General features: G+C 37.1%; 2 protein-coding genes across 2 annotated transcripts; both read left to right on the top strand.

The window, feature by feature from the left end:
* Positions 1-2427: 2427 nt before the first annotated feature.
* LOC128505559 (tsukushi-like) lies at positions 2428-3468 on the top strand. The gene has a single exon (XM_053476063.1). It carries the CDS (start codon positions 2428-2430, stop codon positions 3466-3468), a length of 1041 nt encoding a protein of 346 aa, XP_053332038.1.
* A 2611-nt stretch (positions 3469-6079) lies between these two features.
* Positions 6080-19283, top strand: acer3 (alkaline ceramidase 3). The gene is made up of 11 exons (XM_053475921.1): positions 6080-6182; positions 8638-8748; positions 9535-9587; positions 9731-9783; positions 13355-13436; positions 14351-14386; positions 15330-15388; positions 15480-15581; positions 15675-15779; positions 15874-15919; positions 16955-19283. The coding sequence occupies exons 1-11, from the start codon at positions 6080-6082 to the stop codon at positions 17006-17008; spliced, it is 804 nt and encodes a 267-aa protein (XP_053331896.1). The 3' UTR covers positions 17009-19283.
* Positions 19284-19562: the final 279 nt, after the last annotated feature.

Here is a 19562-nt window from a genome sequence, read left to right as displayed (position 1 = left end):
AAGTGAGACAGTATAACACTGAAAAAATTACTATTTTGGGGGCTCATGTGTTTCTAAAATCATCTCTTTTAAAAAATGGCTGAAATTAGTAACTTAAAATCTTTAGAGAAGTAAGATTGATCACTTCCATGTTGCATAAATGTCAGAAGTATCTTCTTTGGCACATACATTTTTTGTATTATATGTATAACATAAAAAAAAATCAGCACCAATACTGGTGGCCGTTAAGTCAAGCTATTAAATGTGAATAGGACTTAATGGGTACAACCACTTACATTATTGTTATTAGTTCAGGTTCGAAGTATTTGCTCAAATGAATTGGTTCCTTTTGCAAATCTGAATCATTTAATTCAAAAACAGAGTCGTGTATTTTAACATCCCCCATGTTTTCAATTTCTACATCCATCCATCTGGGAAGCTCTGTAATCCAACCAGTAGCCGCAGACCATGATCAATATTTACACATGATTGGTAATTTTGGAGTACCGATCATCCTAATCTGCATGTTGTTGGACTGTGGGAGGAAAGTACCCGGAGGAAACCCATCAAGTATGAGGGGAACATACAAACTGCATGCACACAGACCCTGTGGCAGGGATCGAACCCGCGGACTATGCCATCGTGCCGTCTATTTTTAATAATTGGTCGTTATTAACCCATAAAACAACCTATTATTTGAAGATAGGGAAGATTTTTCATCTGCTAATGGTAATATTAAATCTTTCATACCAAACATTTTTACAATTACTTGCAATTCATTTTAGCATAACAGTTAGCAAAGTAATAGTTATTCATAATGATTAATATTTATTTGCAGCTTTCAACATTCAAAATTAAAACAATTAAAGTATAAACTTATAACTTTTAGAAAATAAATGCCTGTGATTCTTTGGTGCTTAAGAATCATTTCACTTACAAGAGTCGCTCGTTCGCAAAGGTATATTCTAAGAGAATTCTGCTGACACCTAGTGGACATGATCTAAAACAACAACTCACTGTCAGTAGCCTATAGCTAATCTTCATTTAAAGCTAACGTTACATACAGATTTGGGGCTTTTTAATAGCTTTTTAAATCTAAAACAGTTAACACAACATCTGATTGAGACATTGACTGTAATTCAAGGGTGAAATGTTTGTTACATTTAGTCATTCATGCATTTGTCTATTAAGGCCTATTAGCATAATTCACACACACCGTACAACAGTCTTTAATTATAGCTAATCAAAAACATGAACATTAATAATTTTTTTATATCATATATAGTTCTAATCAATATGCTTAGTAATAATTGTATTCCTAAATGTTTCATCAGAAAATCACGCTAATAGTAAATGGTGTTTGCTCCACTTTTATTGATTCAAGATTTAGAAACAATTATTTGTCACATGGACCTTACAGCACAGCGAAATTATTTTGTTATTATTTGTATGCCAGTCAAAGAGCTGGGATCAGAGCTCAGGGTCAAGCAGGATACAGCGCCCCTGGAGCAGATAGGTCTTTGTTCAAAAGCTCAACAGCACAATTTGGCAATGCTGGGGTTTGAACCCCCGACATTCCAATCAGCAACCCAGAGCCTTAACCATTTGAGCCACTACTGCACTGATTTATGTTTAATTGTGAAATGTGAAAGTTGAACTTTTTGTTGAGCATCAAATGCACAAAATGCTTTATATTAGATGGAACACAAAGTAAAGTACAGAGGTTTCTGTCAGAAATAAACATTAACATGTAGATCTGTTTTGAAATTTAAACAGAATTTCAGCATTCTCAAATGTTTGCGTCTCAATTCACATCTCGTAGTTAATTAAATTTGATGTCTCTGACTGTCTCACAACTTAACACATAATTAAGTCATGTCCTTTATGAAAGACCCAAATAAACTCTCGGCTTGCTTGAATAAACAGTCCTGAGACAATGGGATTAGGAAAAATGATAATTACATTATACGTATAGACCGTTTAAAAATGTAAAAGATTGAAAAAGATAAAAAGATTTCAGTGTTTTACAGAAGTATAACATTATTCACACGTAAAGACACCTTCAAAGGGTAAAGAGTTTTTTTTTTGTACAACCCTTTGCTGAATGCGAACAGGTAAATCAGATGACCTGGAGTAAAATGCTTTGTGGATTTTATCATTCTAAAGTGAGAGTATGCAAAACTCCAGCACTCGACTGTATGAAAATCCGAACCCTCAGAGCTGCTACGCTGACAATTTAATTTGCATGCAATCCTGTTTTCTCTTGCCATTTCCAATGAGGCACAGGAAACTGTCACGATTCGCGCCAAGCCTTCTTTGTGCTGTCATTTACACTCTGGTGTTAAAGGGAGCCTTTAAAGTGGACAAATGGGACGACCGACATTCAGCTCCTCTGTTCCCGAGTATTTAAGGGCCATTAGAAGCAACCTCCTGTTTCATCATGAGACAATGGCCATCCTTCTGGAAAGAAGAGTCGCTGCAGTTTTTCTTCTGCTTTTCACCGTAGTGAAGTCGTGCCATCCTGGGTGCCGGTGCGAGGAGCGGAGTTTCGGACTGTTCAACAGCTTCAGCCTGACCGATGTGGACTGCAGTGGACTGGGACCGAACATAATTCCAGTTTCAATCCCCCTAGAAACGTCTTCTCTGGACCTTTCCTCTAACGGCATCTGTTCTCTCGACGGCGCTGCCCTTTCCGGACCGGGATACACCACTCTGTCTAGCCTCAACTTGAGCAACAACTTTATCTCTGCCATAAATGGAAGTGTTTTCTCCAAACTGCACTATCTGGAGACTCTGGATCTGAGCTGGAACTCCATCCAGAAAATCGTTGAAGGTTTTCCAGGCCTTCTTCTCTCCGAGCTAGATCTGAGCCACAACCGAATTCATGAAATCAACCTGAATGTGTTTCGAGTTCAGGATCATGGTAGGCCTCTGACCGTGGATCTGTCTTATAATTTGTTGATCTCATTTATCAGGAGAGACCTTTTACAACCTCTTAACATACACAGCCTTAATTTAGCAGGAAACAGGCTCACGGCTGTGCCAACCATGCAGGAGATCTCCTTACGGTTCCTCATCCTGGATGAGAACCCCATATCGGTTATTAATGAAAAGAGTTTCGCCGGATTGAAATATCTCATCCACCTTTCTCTAAGCTCGATGCCCGAGTTACACACTCTCCAACCTCAAAGTTTACAAGATCTCCGAAACCTCCAAGTGCTTGATCTTTCGAATAACAAGAAACTAAAGATGTTGAGTGCAGAGGTTTTTCGCGGCCTTACGTCACTACAGGAGCTCAATTTGACGAAAAGCCGGGTCACATCTTTGCCAGCTAACATCCTCCAGCTCCTTCCGAGCATTAACAGCATCGCTCTGAGCGGAGGAGTGAACTGCTGGAGGGTCCGGAAGCAGGAACAATTTCACAGACACGTTGGATGGAGTAAAGCGGAGACAGCTCTGACCTGCGATGTGACCGGTGTCATTTTCTGAACATATAAGACGTTTTGGGGAAAAGAAAAAAAAAGTTTGGACCTTATCAGTATTGTGAACATTACAACACACTGTGATGTGTTTTATTCTTTACATAAGCTACTGTTTATTATTAAAGGAAACCATATTGTGTATATTCCCAATCAAACCTGATGTGATATACAGGATATTGTGTACTTCATTAGATTTAAGTTGACATGACCTGAGTCTAATGCAAGCTTTCACTTTTTTTCTTCTTGAAAAAAATACATAAACGAGTTGACTAATTTAGACTTGACAAGTCACTCAAAGGCTTTTCTTATTATTTTAACTGATGGTTGTGTGTGTGTGTGTGTGTGTGTGTGTGTGTTCTGCATGTACAGTATAGTCCATTGTTACTCCCTGGGTGGAGAAAATAGCACATGAATCAACCTGCATATTTAACTCAAGCTCTTAAGAACAGTGGCATCCACCCAATTCAAGGGAATCAGGCTACCTCCTAGTATAATTACACAGCTGGATTATAATTGCTTTTGAATAAAATGCAAGACAATTAATTCATCCAAATGTATCTCTTTGTTTTTGTCTCACTAGCATTATCATGTTCATAAAATCTTGCTCTGCAGTGTTCGTTCGAGACATTTCGTTATGTCTTGAGATAAAAGATAAGTCCAAAGTCAAAGCAAAGTTCTTCCACAAGGTGCGGGACGTTAAAGATCTCGATCTAAGTAGTTTGCTCTAAACCTGCCTGGCATCAATGAATACACATAATCCTTCATAATGATGTCATTGAGATACACCTCATTCCTTTCTTTCTTCTTTTTTTTTCGTTTCATTTTCAGGATATGGATAAAAAAATGAGGGGAAACTAACAAAAAAAAAAACCCACAATGATTTCTTTATCATCATCATCATCATCAAGTCCTGTAACCGGTTTATCCTGATCTGTGTGGTGTGGGAATCTGGATCTTATTTCAGGAAGTCATGAATTCCATGCATTCATACTTAGGGCCAATCTAGAGTCTTTACTGGCAAGTTTTTGGTGTGTTGTAGGAGAGCGGTAACCAGAGCTCAGGATCAAACCACGGAAGCTGGAGTTACATACGATAGTACTGCTCCTTGCTTTAAACTAACTTAAAGCTGTATTAACTTGACTTGGAATTAAACCAGTTCTAGACTCTATCAATAGATGGATGATGGGATATTCCTCAAAACAGAGTGTATGTGTATTTTGCTTATCTGCTTTTTTTTATCACAGTCATAAATATTAATATGCAAACATTCACTGATAATTAATACTGATTAAAAACCAGCTTGGATGAATTCTCAAATCAGGAGACTCCTACCTTAGACCCATAGTTTTTATTTCAGAATCAGAATCAGGTTTTATGTTAACACAAGGAATTTAATTCTGGTTGTTTCCGGTTCTCAAGTACAGAACAACATAAAACATTGTACATTTGTTATAGATAAGTAACTATACACAGTAACTAACTAGTACAATAACAAGAATGTGTTCATAAATGCATCTTTGTTGTATCTAAAAGTTGTGTCGAGAGCAGCCGAAAGACCAACAACAACAACAACAAGTTTTACTGCATAGTGTGTGAATGTTCTGCTACCATGGTTTTTAAAATGGGAATAAATACAGTGGTAATCATTATTGGAATCCATAGTCACTATTTGGACTACAGATAGACAGATATAGAAAAATCCAAGATGGCGTTGGTGAGGTCGGCTGACGTTATGAGTGCTCCGACCTCTACATTGTGCATTTTTCACACAAATGAGAACTAACTGCACTCAGTTGTAAGTTATTATGCATAACCTACACGCTTAACATCTGAAACACTTCGATTTGAATTCTATCTTGTTAATATTTGAAATTGACTACAGAGATTCCTAGTAGGACTACAAAGGTTCCTTGTTGGACTGAAGAGGTTTCTAGTTTACATTTAGGCATTTGGCAGACACTCTTATCCAGAGCAACTTACATTTTTATCTTATTATACATCTGAGCAGTTGAGGGCCCAACAGTGGCAACTTGGTTGTTGTGGGGTTCGGACCTCAGATCTTCCGAACCGTAATCCAATGCCTTAACCACTGAGCTACAGAGGTTCCTGTATGGATTGCAGAGATTCCTAGATGGATTATAGAGGTTCCTAGTAGGACTACAGAGGTTCCTGAATAAACTACAGAAGTTCCTAGATGGACTACAGATGTTTCTGGATGGACTACAGAGGTTCTAAGCAGAATACAGTGGTAACTCAGTGGTTAAGGCATTGGATTACGGTTCGGAAGATCCCAGGTTCAAACCCCACAACCACCAAGTTGCCACTGTTGGGCCCTTGAGCAAGGCCCTTAACCCTCAACTGCTCAGATGTATAATGAGATAAAAATGTAAGTCGCTCTGGATAAGAGCGTCTCCCAAATTCCTAGATGGACTACAGAGATCCCTAAGTGGGCTACAGATGTTCCTACTGTATATGGACGGAAGCTGTACATTATTTCTAAGTGAATGACCTGCTGCACTGTTATCTCACATGTTCAAAGATTACTGCGTTCTGATTGGCTTCTCAGCCGAGTCCGTTAGTGCACGCCCCTCCCCTTCTGCCCCGCCCACTTTCTCATCATGGCTCCTGCGGCGGACAGGCAGGGTTACTGGGGCGCTCCGACCTCGACGCTGGACTGGTGTGAGGAGAACTATGTCGTGTCTTATTATATCGCGGAATTCTGTGAGTACATCCCCAGCTCTCCGCTGTCTGTCTCTGTTTGTTTGTTGGCTGGTTAGTTTATTCATTTATTTGTGTAGTCGCGAGCGCGACGCTGTGTTAGCGCGCTAGTTACAGTTAGCAAGAGAGAGAGAGAGAGAGTGTCAGAGACGGGTGGGTCGTGCGCGCGCAGCCTGTGGCAGCAAAAACACAGAAAACCTAAACAAATAAAACACACAAACCGTAAACAAACACGTAGATATGTTCATAAACACATACGTGTTATTGTTGTTGTTATGGATACGTGACTCTGTGTAAAGATAATAAGCGGATAAGCGGTGACACACAGAGAGAGGAACCTGTTCACGAAACAGTAGATTATCAAGATTATCATTAATGTCGGTTAAAGGCTCAGAGAAAGTGCTGTGTCACGTTCTAGAAGCATCTGAGGTCACTGTATGGAAGATGCCTTCAGTAAACAATAGGAATAATCCACGTAGAGCAACATATATATTTAATTATAGTTGAATTAAGCATAACATAACTGATTAAAGTAATCTCATTAAAGTGCTCCTGAAATCAAACCTATACTTTCTGACCTTTTCTTCTTATTTATACTCAAATATTATAATACATTTTGGAATTAAAATAATCGTGAAGATATTCATTCATTCATCCTTTATACAGTGTGTATAGTTACGGCTATGTATCGTGATCCTTTCGTGTGGTGATTCACATATTGTGAGTTGAAGTACAACTTATAGAGTGAACAAGGCAAGAGATACTCAACCTTAAAATAAAGAAATGTTATTTCTTTATTTCCTGGGGATAAAAAAATAAAAATAAGTCACACAGAGAGTTCTGTCATACAGACAGACATGTACGTGGGTTTCGACTTGTAATAATAATAATCATAATAATAATATTGATTACATTAAAGCTCACCGTTAAAGCGTTACCGTTTTAACTATTCCCACAAACTTTTTGTCCATCTACAACACAGTACTAACACTAGATTATACCGTATACCTGTATATGGCTGCGTTTGAGGTGGTAATATGCTGCAGTTCCTCTACAATTGTGATATCAGCTATTGGTCACAACCGTGCAAACTATCAGCGGGGCATACACATACTACAGAATACAGGCAAATTTGGGAACGCCAATTAGCCTAATCTGCATGTTTTTGGAAACCGGAGGAAACTCACTCCATGCACACAGACCCCGAGGTGGGAATCGGACTTTGGAGGTGCAAGTCCACAATGTTAATCGCTACGCCACCATGCTGCCACTTGTACAGACATCCTCATTATATTTACTTCTTTGCAGTTTTATTACTATATAACTAAAATTTTAATTTACATGTTTTGACAACTCACCCTGCACTAGTTTTGAGTTAAATGTTGTCTAAAATGTATTTGCCCCACCCATTTAGTCGTGTCTTGTACTAAGCTTGCAGCTCAATTGTAGCAAGCCTTTTTTATGTTTTTATTTTTTTATTTTAATTAATTCATTATTTTATTTAAGCTGTTAAGCTGTGTGTCTTTGTAGACATTGGTCCAGTTTGCAACTGCCTTTGGTTGGTGCTCATTATTTAATTTGGAAGAATGGTATTTTTGGTGTTACATTGACTGGCCAAATACCAAGTAAAGCAAAAAAAAAAAAATCCATGGATGTGATAACCTTGTTTATTGCTACATAACATTGCCGAGTCTAGACCTGAGCAACTGAAGCAACCCCAGATCATAACACCTTATTACATTGTACAGTGGCCACAATGCACAATGCTTCTTACCCTGACTCGTCCATTCATCTGAAACAGGGCAGAGTTGATGATTCAGCACTATCCTTCCAGGTTTTTAATAATGATGTTTTTATTTATTTTATTTTTTTTACCCCTCTTCCAGTCATTTATTTGCTTGATCTGATCAGGTTTTTCACGTCTTCCAGACTTCTCATTTATTGTATCACCTTTTGAAATTATTTTTTTGGGTAACCCTGAGCAAAGTAAATTCAATGATTGGGTTTTTAGTCAACCTCAGCGGTCCAGCGTCATAGTCTTTATTGTCACTCTGTGTGTTTGTGAGCGGCTCAGTGTCGACCTAAACAGTTGACTGGAATGTGCTTTGTTTAATAGAAACGACCGTTTCTACTAGGCATTTACCAACACCGTTAGCTTTTCCGTGCTCATACAGTACACGCCAAAATATACAGTCCTGAAACGACCGTACGAAATAACTAGTACTTTATCTTTCGTCGAGAGACCCGTTACCAACACAACTTCCTTTTCACTACTGGGAACACCTGCGTCTGGAGCTATGCCCCGTCGATAAACACACATTCCATACAAACACACAAACATGATTTGTCGTATGTATGTACATGTGCATGACAAATTCTATTATTATTATGGATCAGTACTTTGAGCAATGGTGCATTAAAATCACTGTTGTTGTCATTTGTTTTTGTCTCTTTACAGGGAACACAGTCAGTAACCTGATAATGATCCTTCCTCCTATTTATGGGGCGTTACAGACATTTAAAAATGGACTCGAGGTCCGTTACGTGTTGTCCTTTTTAGGACTCGCGGGTAAGTACGAACTAATCACTATAGATGATAAACAAAGTTTGCAAGTCCTAGTTAAATTATTGAGACCCTGTGATTTGCACAGCTGCAAATTACAGGTTTATATCAATGCGCTTGTTTGTCGTACATAATAGTTTAGATACTAACTTGTATCATATGTCTAAAGAAATAATAATAAACAGATTGAAGAAATGTCAAAGATTGAAGATTACTGTAAAGAGAAATGTATGTTTATCGTTTGTGGAAGGAGTCTCCAGTGTCAGCGTTTTTGTTACAGTATGTTTTCCGGCATGGGACAGAGTGGAGGAGACAGTCTGCTTTCATTTTCAAAAGTCAACGAACAACTAATTAATTGATAACAGGACCTGACATGCTCCAGAGCGTTTAGCGTAATTATAAACCGATCAAAAAATTATAATAAAAAGTTCCGTGTAATTAGTAATAATCCTTGCCAAAGCGTGAGCTTGTGGACTCCATCCCAGTGTGTTTCATCGCTGTTAATGAGCACACCCTCTCTCTCAGTCTCAACATACGTCACACAGGTGTGTGTGCCTGCTCTACAATGTAAGGCGATGTGACTCAAGATTGTCGGCCATAACAATGTAGCCAACGCGATTATCTTGGCAGTTAACATGCTCTGTTTGTTCTAAACTCTGGCGCTACCTTTCACCTAGCACCTAATTGTGCTGATCCCTGAGGGCGTGTTTTAAAGACGGTGTGTTAAGGAATATAGTGCGTGATGTATCTGTATCTACTATACATATATTCATATTCTTGTTATTGATCCAGCTGTTGGCGTTGGTTCTTGGTGCTTCCACATGACATTACAGTATGAAATGCAGGTGAGATTATTAATTTATTTATTTATGTTTCCACTGCAATTAATATTTATAGACAGAACATCATCAAGCAGTACAGATCGCAAATGCTTTTAACTATACAGAGCTTAGGGAATCATCACATCTTGTCTGTTTTATCTTTCCAGCTGCTCGACGAGCTGCCGATGATCTACAGCTGCTGTGTCTTCGTTTACTGCTTGTAAGTCCATTCCCGCTTGTGGATGGTCATTTTATTTATTTATTTTTTATTATTATGAGTATTATTTATTAATAATGCAAATTAGTGCAGTATTGAGTTTTTTTTAAATACCCAGAGAGGAAAGCAGTGCTCCGATCAGATTGGTCAATACAGAGGGTTATTGGGATTTGCCGTTTAAGTCAGTCAGTCAGTCAATCAATCAATCAATCAATCAATCAATCAATCAATCAATAAATAAATTTTTTAATTCATATAGCACCTATCCTCCACTACCAAGTAGTTCCTAGGTGCTGAACAAAATATGATTTATCAAAAAATTTGAGAAAGTATAACAAATTTAAAACTTTCATTTATTGGAAGGCAATATATGCAACATATTCCATCCTCTTTTTATTTTATGTAGATTATTAATCTCCTATTCGCAAGGGATTAGTATTACATGGAGACCTGGGAGTCTGCGATCTTAATCCCGTGCAAATGTCTGTAATTTGTAAAGTAAAAATTCCCCCGCTAATGGCCTTCCATATTTTTGATAATATTATTAGTCCGTGCGAATCAGTACGGCGGGGTCATATATATATATTTTTTGTAAGGTTTTTGTTTTTCCAGCGCTGCTTTTTATTCAGCTTCCGTGAAGAACGGAGGCAGCGTTGGAGGGCTTTGAAAGTATTTTGGGTCATATTGCTATATACCGTACAGCAATACAATGCGCAGAAAGAGAACCGTTGCTAATAAGGTTTTATTTGACTGAATATTATTATATTATAGAATTATAAAATATTATATTATTATAAATTATTTAAATGTAAATAATTTTTACAATATTTAATATAATTTAAACATATATATTTGCATGAAAAACATCATATCCAGGAGGTAAGTTAGTAAATTTGAGTAAAATGACTAATTTCTAAATCACACAAGGTTCCCAGGTAATACTAATCCTGTGCGAATAGGACAAAAGAAACTGAAACCAATAGATCAGCCCATAATCGAGCAAAAAAAAAAAACAAAAAAAAAAACTTTTTTTCTCTCTCTCTCACACACACACACACACACACACACACACACACACACACACACCGAAATGCTGATCTAAAAATCAACAGAGTCTTACAAGCTGCTGCCCTTGCGGATAACTTTCCATACTCAAATTATTCACGCTGCTTTGTCCTTAAGTGGTGAATAAGGTTAGTAGCGTTGAAGCTTTTGGTTCTCTCTCATGGTTTTGCTTAAAGAAAAAAAAAAAACTTTGCATATTGCAAATGTCATGTCTTATAAAGACACTTGGTAGCGTTCCCAGAATGGCGACGTCGTGTTCGTAGTATTGGTTTATGTGGTCGGCCAGTCGAGAGACAACCGATCTGTAACAAAACAAAAAAGTCTTTTTATTTTATCAAAAAGAATAATATATATTTATATAATTTAATAATTATATAATACGTAAACACACACATTCTCATTCAGTGGTTTATCTTTGTTTTTTATTGTTTTTAACATTGTATATTAATACTGAAGACAATGAAATTATGACAGAACAAATACGGAATTATGTTGTCAAGAAAAATGATTTAAATAACTAAGAATATGTTTAATATTTTAGATTTTTTAAAGTAGCCACCTTTTGCTTTGATGTCAGCTTTGCACTCAGTCAGCTGCATGAGGTTGTCACCGGCAATGGTTTTTCCATCAATCGTGAAAGGGTTTACAGTGCTGTTGAGGACTTGTTGGTTGCTTTTTCTTCACTCTGCAGTCCAATTTCTGGAGGTGTGTTTGTGGTCATTGTCCTGTTGGAGAACAAATGACGGTCCCACTAACTGCATATCAGATTTGATGGCATGTCGCTGCAAAATGCTGTGGTAGCCGTGCTAGTTAGGCGTACTTAAAATTTTGATCAAGTTACCAGCAGTGTCACCAGCAAAGCACCCGCATTCCATTACACCCTCCTCCTCCTCCATTCTTCACAGGGGGAACCATACATTCAGTAACTGTCTGGTCTGTTCATCCTCTCTAATAAAGTCATGGTAGTTACGACTTAAAAATCCTAAATTTGGACTCATAAGACCTGTTCAGAATATTTCACTGATCTAATGTCTATTCCTTGTGTTTCTTTGCCCAAGCATGTTTCTTCTGCTTGTTTTTTTTTTAAAGTAATGCTTCTTTGTCGCTCTTTGACCATGAAGGCCCATAAAGTTTGATGGTTTTGGCGATTTTACTTGGGGATACATTCAAGGTCTTTTTTTTGGACTGACTTACTTTCATTTCTTAAAGTAATGACGCACCGTCTTTTCTATATACTTAACTGAGTGTTTCTTGCCATTCAGTGGATTTGTACAGTAGTTGTAGTAGCAGAAATAGTGACAACTCCTGGTTTAAAGCACATTAGGAAGGCAAAAAATGTCCCAAATTAACTCCACAGGCCAAGAACACCTGTGAATCGAAAACCATTCCAGGTGACTACCTCATAAATCTGATGAGAGAATGCCATGAGAGCGCCAAGCTGCCATCAAAGCCAAGTGGTAGCTACCTTGGTTGGAAAATCTAGAATATAAAACATATTCTGGGTTGTTTATCACTTTTTTCTGTTTACGGCACAATTCCAGTTGTGTACTTCCATCGTTTGGATGTCTTCTCTATTCTTGTTTAGTGTAAATAAAAGAAAAACCACTAAAGGAGAAGGTGTGGTCAAAGATTTGGCTGGTAGTGTGTATATAAACATACACACCCAGACATACACACATCAACAAGGTTTGTCTATATATATACAAATACACACGTGGTTGGTATGGAAAGTCTAGCCATTGTCACTATAACGAAAATGTATTACAAGAAATTGTTGTAACTTGGCAGAAAAGGTGAGTGGACTAGAAGGGACATTTATCAACGATGACGACTTCGTACTAATCATTGAGTGAGTGTGTGTACTGTGTGTGGCCATCGCATTTAAAATGACTGAGCAAGTAGAGCAACAAATCTGTATCAGATTTTGTGTTAGTCTTAAACATTCCTCCACTGAAACCATTGAGATCATTCAAGAGCATTTCAGAGACTATTCAGTGAGTGTAGCGTGAATAAATGGGTTAAAGTTGAGAATCTGGTAAAAATCAACAAAGATTGGCAGCTGATGGTGTGAGAACCAGAAGCATAATTAAGACTTTATTATATATAATCCTGTCAGCAGATACTTCCCAGGCAGATATTTATTTATTTCTATCTATTATTATTATTATTATTATTATTATAATATCCTTTTTACTTTCCCACAACTCTTTAAATCACTTACATTATGACATAATATAAAATTGGTTCAAATAAATAAGCTTAATATTCTATATGAATCTTGCCATGTAATAGCCTGAGAAGCTAATATGCAATAAATCCTAATACAAACAAAAACTTTCCGGACAGACATTGTAGACAAGTTATATAATTTGGTTAATATTAGTTATATAAGAAATGTGAAAAGCTAAGGGTCTCGAAAGACTTGAAAGTGGACCGAACCATCAGCTTTTAATATTAAAATAATAATAATAATACAAATTTGACCTTTTGTTGTTGTTTTGGTTTACAGATACGAATGCTTCAAGCAAGAAAATGCAGTACACTGTTTGCCAATCGCACTTCTCCTATTCTTCAGTATTACAGTCAGTGTGGTAAGGCCGCGCTTATCTTTTACATTTATACAGAGCCGGGTTCATAAGTATTTGGACAGTGCCTTTATATACATATTTTCTTCTGTATGCCAGTAGAGTGAATTTAACTTGCATATTAATTTTAAGCACGTCTCCTGTTATACTGAACTTCCAGCCTCAGATCAATTCCTGATCAATTATCTGATGTCACCCAGATGAGGATGTGTTCTTTGTTAAGTCTGGTTCCCTCTTAAGGTTCCTTCCCAATGGCTTATTCAAAGAGTTTTTCCCCTCAAAACCGTCGCCTTCGGCTTCCACATCAGGGACAATCTGATCATTTCGATTTGTACACATTTCCTCACACATTTTATACTAGTTTCCCCTCGTTTTCTTTTAATTCTGTTAAGCCTTTGTAAAATTGTAAAGGCGCTATATATTTTGTGTATGTAAAATTGGACTGAACTGAGGATTTAATATGAAGCAGTACAGACAAAACAGGAACCGCAGAATTCGACAAACAACATATTGCATTACCCATATAGGAATTACAGACTTTTTTAAAGTCAGTCCATTTATTACAGCCTTAAACATAATCGACTAATAAACGTAATTACCTAACAAATGCAAATCCAATACTCTCTTTTATTTTTCATGAAATGAATAAGCAACTGGTTATAAAACTACTTATCAGTCATCTGTCCTGTTACTTCTGAGCCGGTGAAATGAGGCTGTATAGGGTCTCTAAGTGGTTAATTCCTAACTAGTTAATGCAATAATAATAATAATAAAAAAAAAACTAGACAAAATATTAAATAAAATTTTATCACTGTTCAAAAACCTGTGAATCCAGCTGCACCTACATGTCTCTGTACGCATGAAGTAACGAAACATCACAGTCATAGATTATAATCTCACCTGTGCTGTGTCACATGTAGGTGTATTTGCAGTGGAAGGAGCCGGTGTTTCATCAGGTAAGCCACATGCCATTCATATCAAGTGTTTTATCTAGTTTAACATTCACACTGTAATTTGCTTCAGTTGTTCGCAGATTTTTCTTTAGAAACTAATAATTGTTTGCGGACCCCCCCGCAATTTTCAACGGCTTTTTCCGTGGCAAAATACACTTTCATGCGTTTTAACACTAAACTATTAAAAACAATATAATTTACTAATTTTGTAACATAAATTTTAACTTAAATTTAGCTAAATTTTCATATATTGTAAAATATAACACTCTATAATTTCTTTAGTATTGTAGAGAGAACACAAGGTGACCGTAGAGGAAAACGCAGCTTGTGACGGTGAATTTTTACTGTATTTACCGAACATTACTGTACAGTATACAGGTCTATTTTTACATCCTTATTTTTTCCTTTTTCGTTTAAGCGTAATGCATGAAGCCCAGTTTGTAATTAAATTAAATTGTTTGGGGGACATATTTAAGGTTTAAACTACAAAAACAGGAATTCATCTTTCTTTTTTTTTTTTTGACCGCATCCAAAATTTGTGGTTTTTTACAATTCATGTGCGCTCTAGGACCGACTGTATACAGACGTAGATTCACCCTGGTGGTCACCTGAAAATTTACATCCCGCGTTCTGAGTCGTGTCAGCGTGACGCAAACATTTTTACACACGTTACACCAAGCGCTTTAAGACATCCAAGGGAAAAAAAAAAACTTGCGTCAAAAGAAAAGAAAAAGCGGAAGGAGGCGTTGCAGAGCCGATTATGTCTGAGGGCGTATCCTCAACGCTTGGTGAAGACTGACTCTGAGCAATACAAGAGCTTAAACACATCATGAGCTTGTGTTGTTTAATCCTGATCGCATAAGAGAGTGTGAACAATACACAATACACACTATACAACACATGTTATGTGTAAATTAAACGAACACCTTTTTATTTTTCTCTTTAGGTCATGTATGCAGTCCTGGTGGCTTTCTTAGTGTTTCGATCAGTTTTCATAGTCACATGGTGAGTGTGTATGTGTGTGTGTGTGATTTAGGATTATTCTTATTAACCACTAAAAGCTTAAATACAAAAACAATCTGTCATCCTTCTCCAGGGTATATCCATGGCTGAGGACTCTCTGCTACACGTCTTTATCCGTCTTCCTGTTAGGATTTCTTCTATGGAACATTGACAATGTAGTCTGTGACACCTTAAGGTAATAAATAGGTCATAGAATGACGCTCGCTTTGCAGCTGCATTCAATTAAGCACTTGAAATAACGGAAGCGGCGTCCGTGTCGTCCTTTCAGAGCCACGCGAAAGAGGCTGCCCCCTGTAGTCGGAGCGGTGACGCAGCTCCACGCGTGGTGGCACATTCTGACGGGGCTCGGCTCCTACCTGCACATACTCCTCAGGTACCCCTGGGGTCTCGATTCATCTCGGTGAAGTGTAACGATACAGGTTGTTTTACATAAATTGGTGATTTTATTCTTTGCTTTGATGACGCAGCCTCCAGATTCGGACAACCTACCTCAAGTACAGACCGAGAGTAAAGGTGAGTACAAGGCGTTGATTTCACTACCTACAGGGGGAGACTTGTGGGAGTTGGGGTTGGAAGGTCCTACCCCATCAGTAGTACAATGATGTTACCACTAAGCTACTGTACCCCTGTCTCCCTGGACCTCATTCGTGATGACACTCGCCCCGCCTAAAGAGAGCAGACGTCTGTTAAGCGTGCTCCGTATCACCAGACTGGATCAGACATTAGTCACACTGCTGTTTTTAGTACTTGTACATACTTTCTTACTTCCAATCTCAATGTCTACTTCTAATCTTAACTTGTCATCTATATACACACATACCTCACTTGAGGCTGCATGACATTCTATTTATCTCGTGATCTAACTGTTTTCATTTAATTGAGTCTCCTTATGTCTGTCTGGATCACTGAATTTTTTATTTAATTTTTTAACCATTTTCACTTCTTACTTTCTGTGTGTCTGTTCATTTAAATTATTATCTCTAAAAGACTATGTGACTGATTTTTTTTGACCGTTTGTCTGTCCTTTGATCAAACTGCTCGTCTGTCTGTGTCTCTTGCCTTTTAGCATAATTAAATGTTTTGACCATTTGTCTATCTGTACATTTATTTAATCATCTGTCTGGCTTCTCCTTGAATCTAGTATCTGTCTCTGTGTCTGTATGCTTACCGATTTCTATTATTATAAATTTTTCAATTATTCTGTTTGCTCATTTTTTCTTTTTATTGAACTAATAGTCTGTCTGTTTGTCTGCTTTTGTTCAACTGTTTGTTTGTCTGTCTCTATCTTTCCATCTGATATTTTTGACTTGACACAGATACAGAAATAAACACAAAAATAATGTCCATCTGTCACTTTACTTAACTGTCTGTCTGAAGTTTTTTTTCCCCATGACTCTGTTTACTAATAGTCTCTTAATATGTCTGATTTATCTGTTTATTTGCTAATCTGCCTCTCTGATAATCTTCTTTATCTTCTCATTTTTCACTTCATGTACTTCATTATCTCGTTTGTTTGTTCGTTTATTGATTGATTTTTTGCCGTTGCAGTTACTCTGTGGCGTCTGGCCCGTCCTGCACTTCGAGTCCCAGAAGACAAGTTGAAGATGCGGTGGAGGGGACGCACACGCGGGTGGATCACAAAGCTCGGACTTTGTGAAGCCCAGAGTCTCACCCCCAGTCCAATCGGGCTGAAATGAGCAGCAGCTGGACGTGTACCCACAATCCCTTGCTTCAGTTTTCTGGAGAAACTTCCCCCTGTTTTTGGAAACGGCTCTGGTTGTGTTGATTAATCAACGAGTAGACCAGAGCTTTGTGGAAGGAGACAGCACACATGCTTTATTTCTGTCCTGACATACGTTACTATCCGCCTTCGCACACACTCACAAAAGACGAAACCATGCATTCACACTAGTGACTAAACTAGTGTGCTGCTTTTCTTCATGCGTGAGAGATTCAAGTTTATATCCAGAAATAAAAAATAGAAAAAGTAAGCAAGCCCTAATTCAAAGCTTAGCATGTAACATGTAAAACAAATTTAAACTCATTTTAATAAAAAGCAGCATCTTTCATGATCATATTTTATCAGACTTCTCGCACACTAGTGTAAACTTGGATTCGATGTGTAGCGGATGGAGATGTCAGTTTGTAATTTTTTGTTTAACATATATCTACAAAGGAATGTAACAGCTTTATTAATATCGATTATAAATCATATTTACTCATTACTCAACTATTCACTGATATATTTCAGCTCTATTGCATCAGCCTGCCAGGTCGCTCGCTCTCTTTTAAAAATTATAAATGGTCTTTTGTTATATCGCCGTCTCCATAATTTTAGCTGAAACTATCTTTAATCATTAATGAGATCAAAAAAAAAAAAAAAAAATCACATCGAAAACTGGAAATCAACCGGAACTGATTGTAATTTAAAAAAAATTAGTAATAGTGATTTATTTTTATTTGGATTTTTTTTTTTGAGTTCTGGATCTTCGTCATGAAAGGAATTGACTGAATGCATTTGATTTCACATTGTGCAGAAATACTGTAAGCTACTTTTAGCAATGTGTAAATTTTCTTTTGTAATGAATGTAAGGACTTTTGTTTTATTTTAATTAAGGATGCATCAATTATGGATATACACTACCGCTTAAAAGTTTGGGATCAATTGCAAATTTCTTAGTTTTTGTTTAGTGATTTATTTTCTACATCATACAACAATACTGGAGATTTCAACTATGAAATAACACTGTGGCATTAGGTAATTAAGTACCTAATGTTATTTTAAGACACGGAGGACAGACTTTCTGGAGCAGTTCTTGCAAGTACAGTATTCTGTTGAGTACGTTTGCAAAACCCATTAAAAACCATGATGAAACTGTCTCTTATGAAGACCTTTACAGGAAATCAAGACCAAAACTGACCTCTGCTGCAGAGAAGACGTTTATTTAGAGTCACCAGCCTCAGAAATCACCATAACCTCAAACAGCACCTCAGATTGGAGCCGTTATTAAGGATTTACAAATCATAAGTAGCAGATACATCTCAGTATCAACTGTTTAAAGGAGATTATTGTGTATTTTGGATAAACGCCTTCAGAGTTTTTTTACAGAGTGTAAAAAGAAATAAAAAATCAGAAGTTAGAAAGTGATCCTAAACATTTGAGCAGTAGTGTACGTATCGTGTGCCAGTGAGATAGAGGTTTATTAAGTCGTGAATTGTGTCTTATAAAGATTTTCACGTGAGAGCACTTCATCTCTGCAAGCACTGAGACATGCCTACTTTCCCCTCGTTCATCAGCATTTACAATGTGGTCGAGTTAGAGATTGATTACCGAGATTGTTAACATTTTTAACTTTAAAATCAGCACGATGAAAACAAACATTAACGATGCATCCCTGATTTTAGTGAATGATTTTTATTATTTTTTTGGTCAATCTGTTGTTGTTTTTTCTCTGATTGTTATTATAATCTTTAATTTATGTATGCTACTGGATATGAAGAATAATTAGAGGTTTTTAATCTTCCTTGTGAGGCAAGAAAATGTTTTATGAAGGAATGACTGTAATCACAGGCTAATCAAGGATTTTTCAATTTCATAATTATGATAAACTCTACTTTAAGTAAATTATTTAAATTTGGAAGGTAATTTAGGTAAAAAACAAACAAACCACAAAAACATTTGTTATTTCTATTTCTTGATCCAACTTAAGCTGCGTGTTTAAAGGGAATTCGATTCATCTCACTTTCCTCATTCAAAGGCACTAACTGCACCAGAGCCTGTTTGTATATGAGGCTCCCGTCTTACGTCCTCAGATATCACGTTCAGTTACTTGAACTATCAGAAATTGTAAATAGAGATATATAATGTCTAGGTTTTTGTACTCGTACCGTGAATGTTGTTGTTGCTGTTATTACCACGCTGTGTTACATGTGTGTATTCATCTGTGCGTCACTGTGTCACTATATGAAGCTACATACCATGTATATCCACCTCAGTTGCTGAATTGCTTCGGTTAGAGTGGACCTGCTGATATCAAGGGTGCCTTAGATTTAGCTCGAGTGCTACTTTAACACGAGGGCTTTCTTTTACTGTACATTACATTGCCTCAATATCGCTCCATCATGTGACTGCATGGAGCGACCACCAATGAATGTA

The sequence above is a fragment of the Clarias gariepinus genome, chromosome 17 (genome assembly GCF_024256425.1).
Source record: "Clarias gariepinus isolate MV-2021 ecotype Netherlands chromosome 17, CGAR_prim_01v2, whole genome shotgun sequence".
In the NCBI taxonomy this organism is placed as follows: Eukaryota; Metazoa; Chordata; class Actinopteri; order Siluriformes; family Clariidae; genus Clarias; species Clarias gariepinus.
This window is presented reverse-complemented; position numbering and strand designations above follow the sequence as displayed.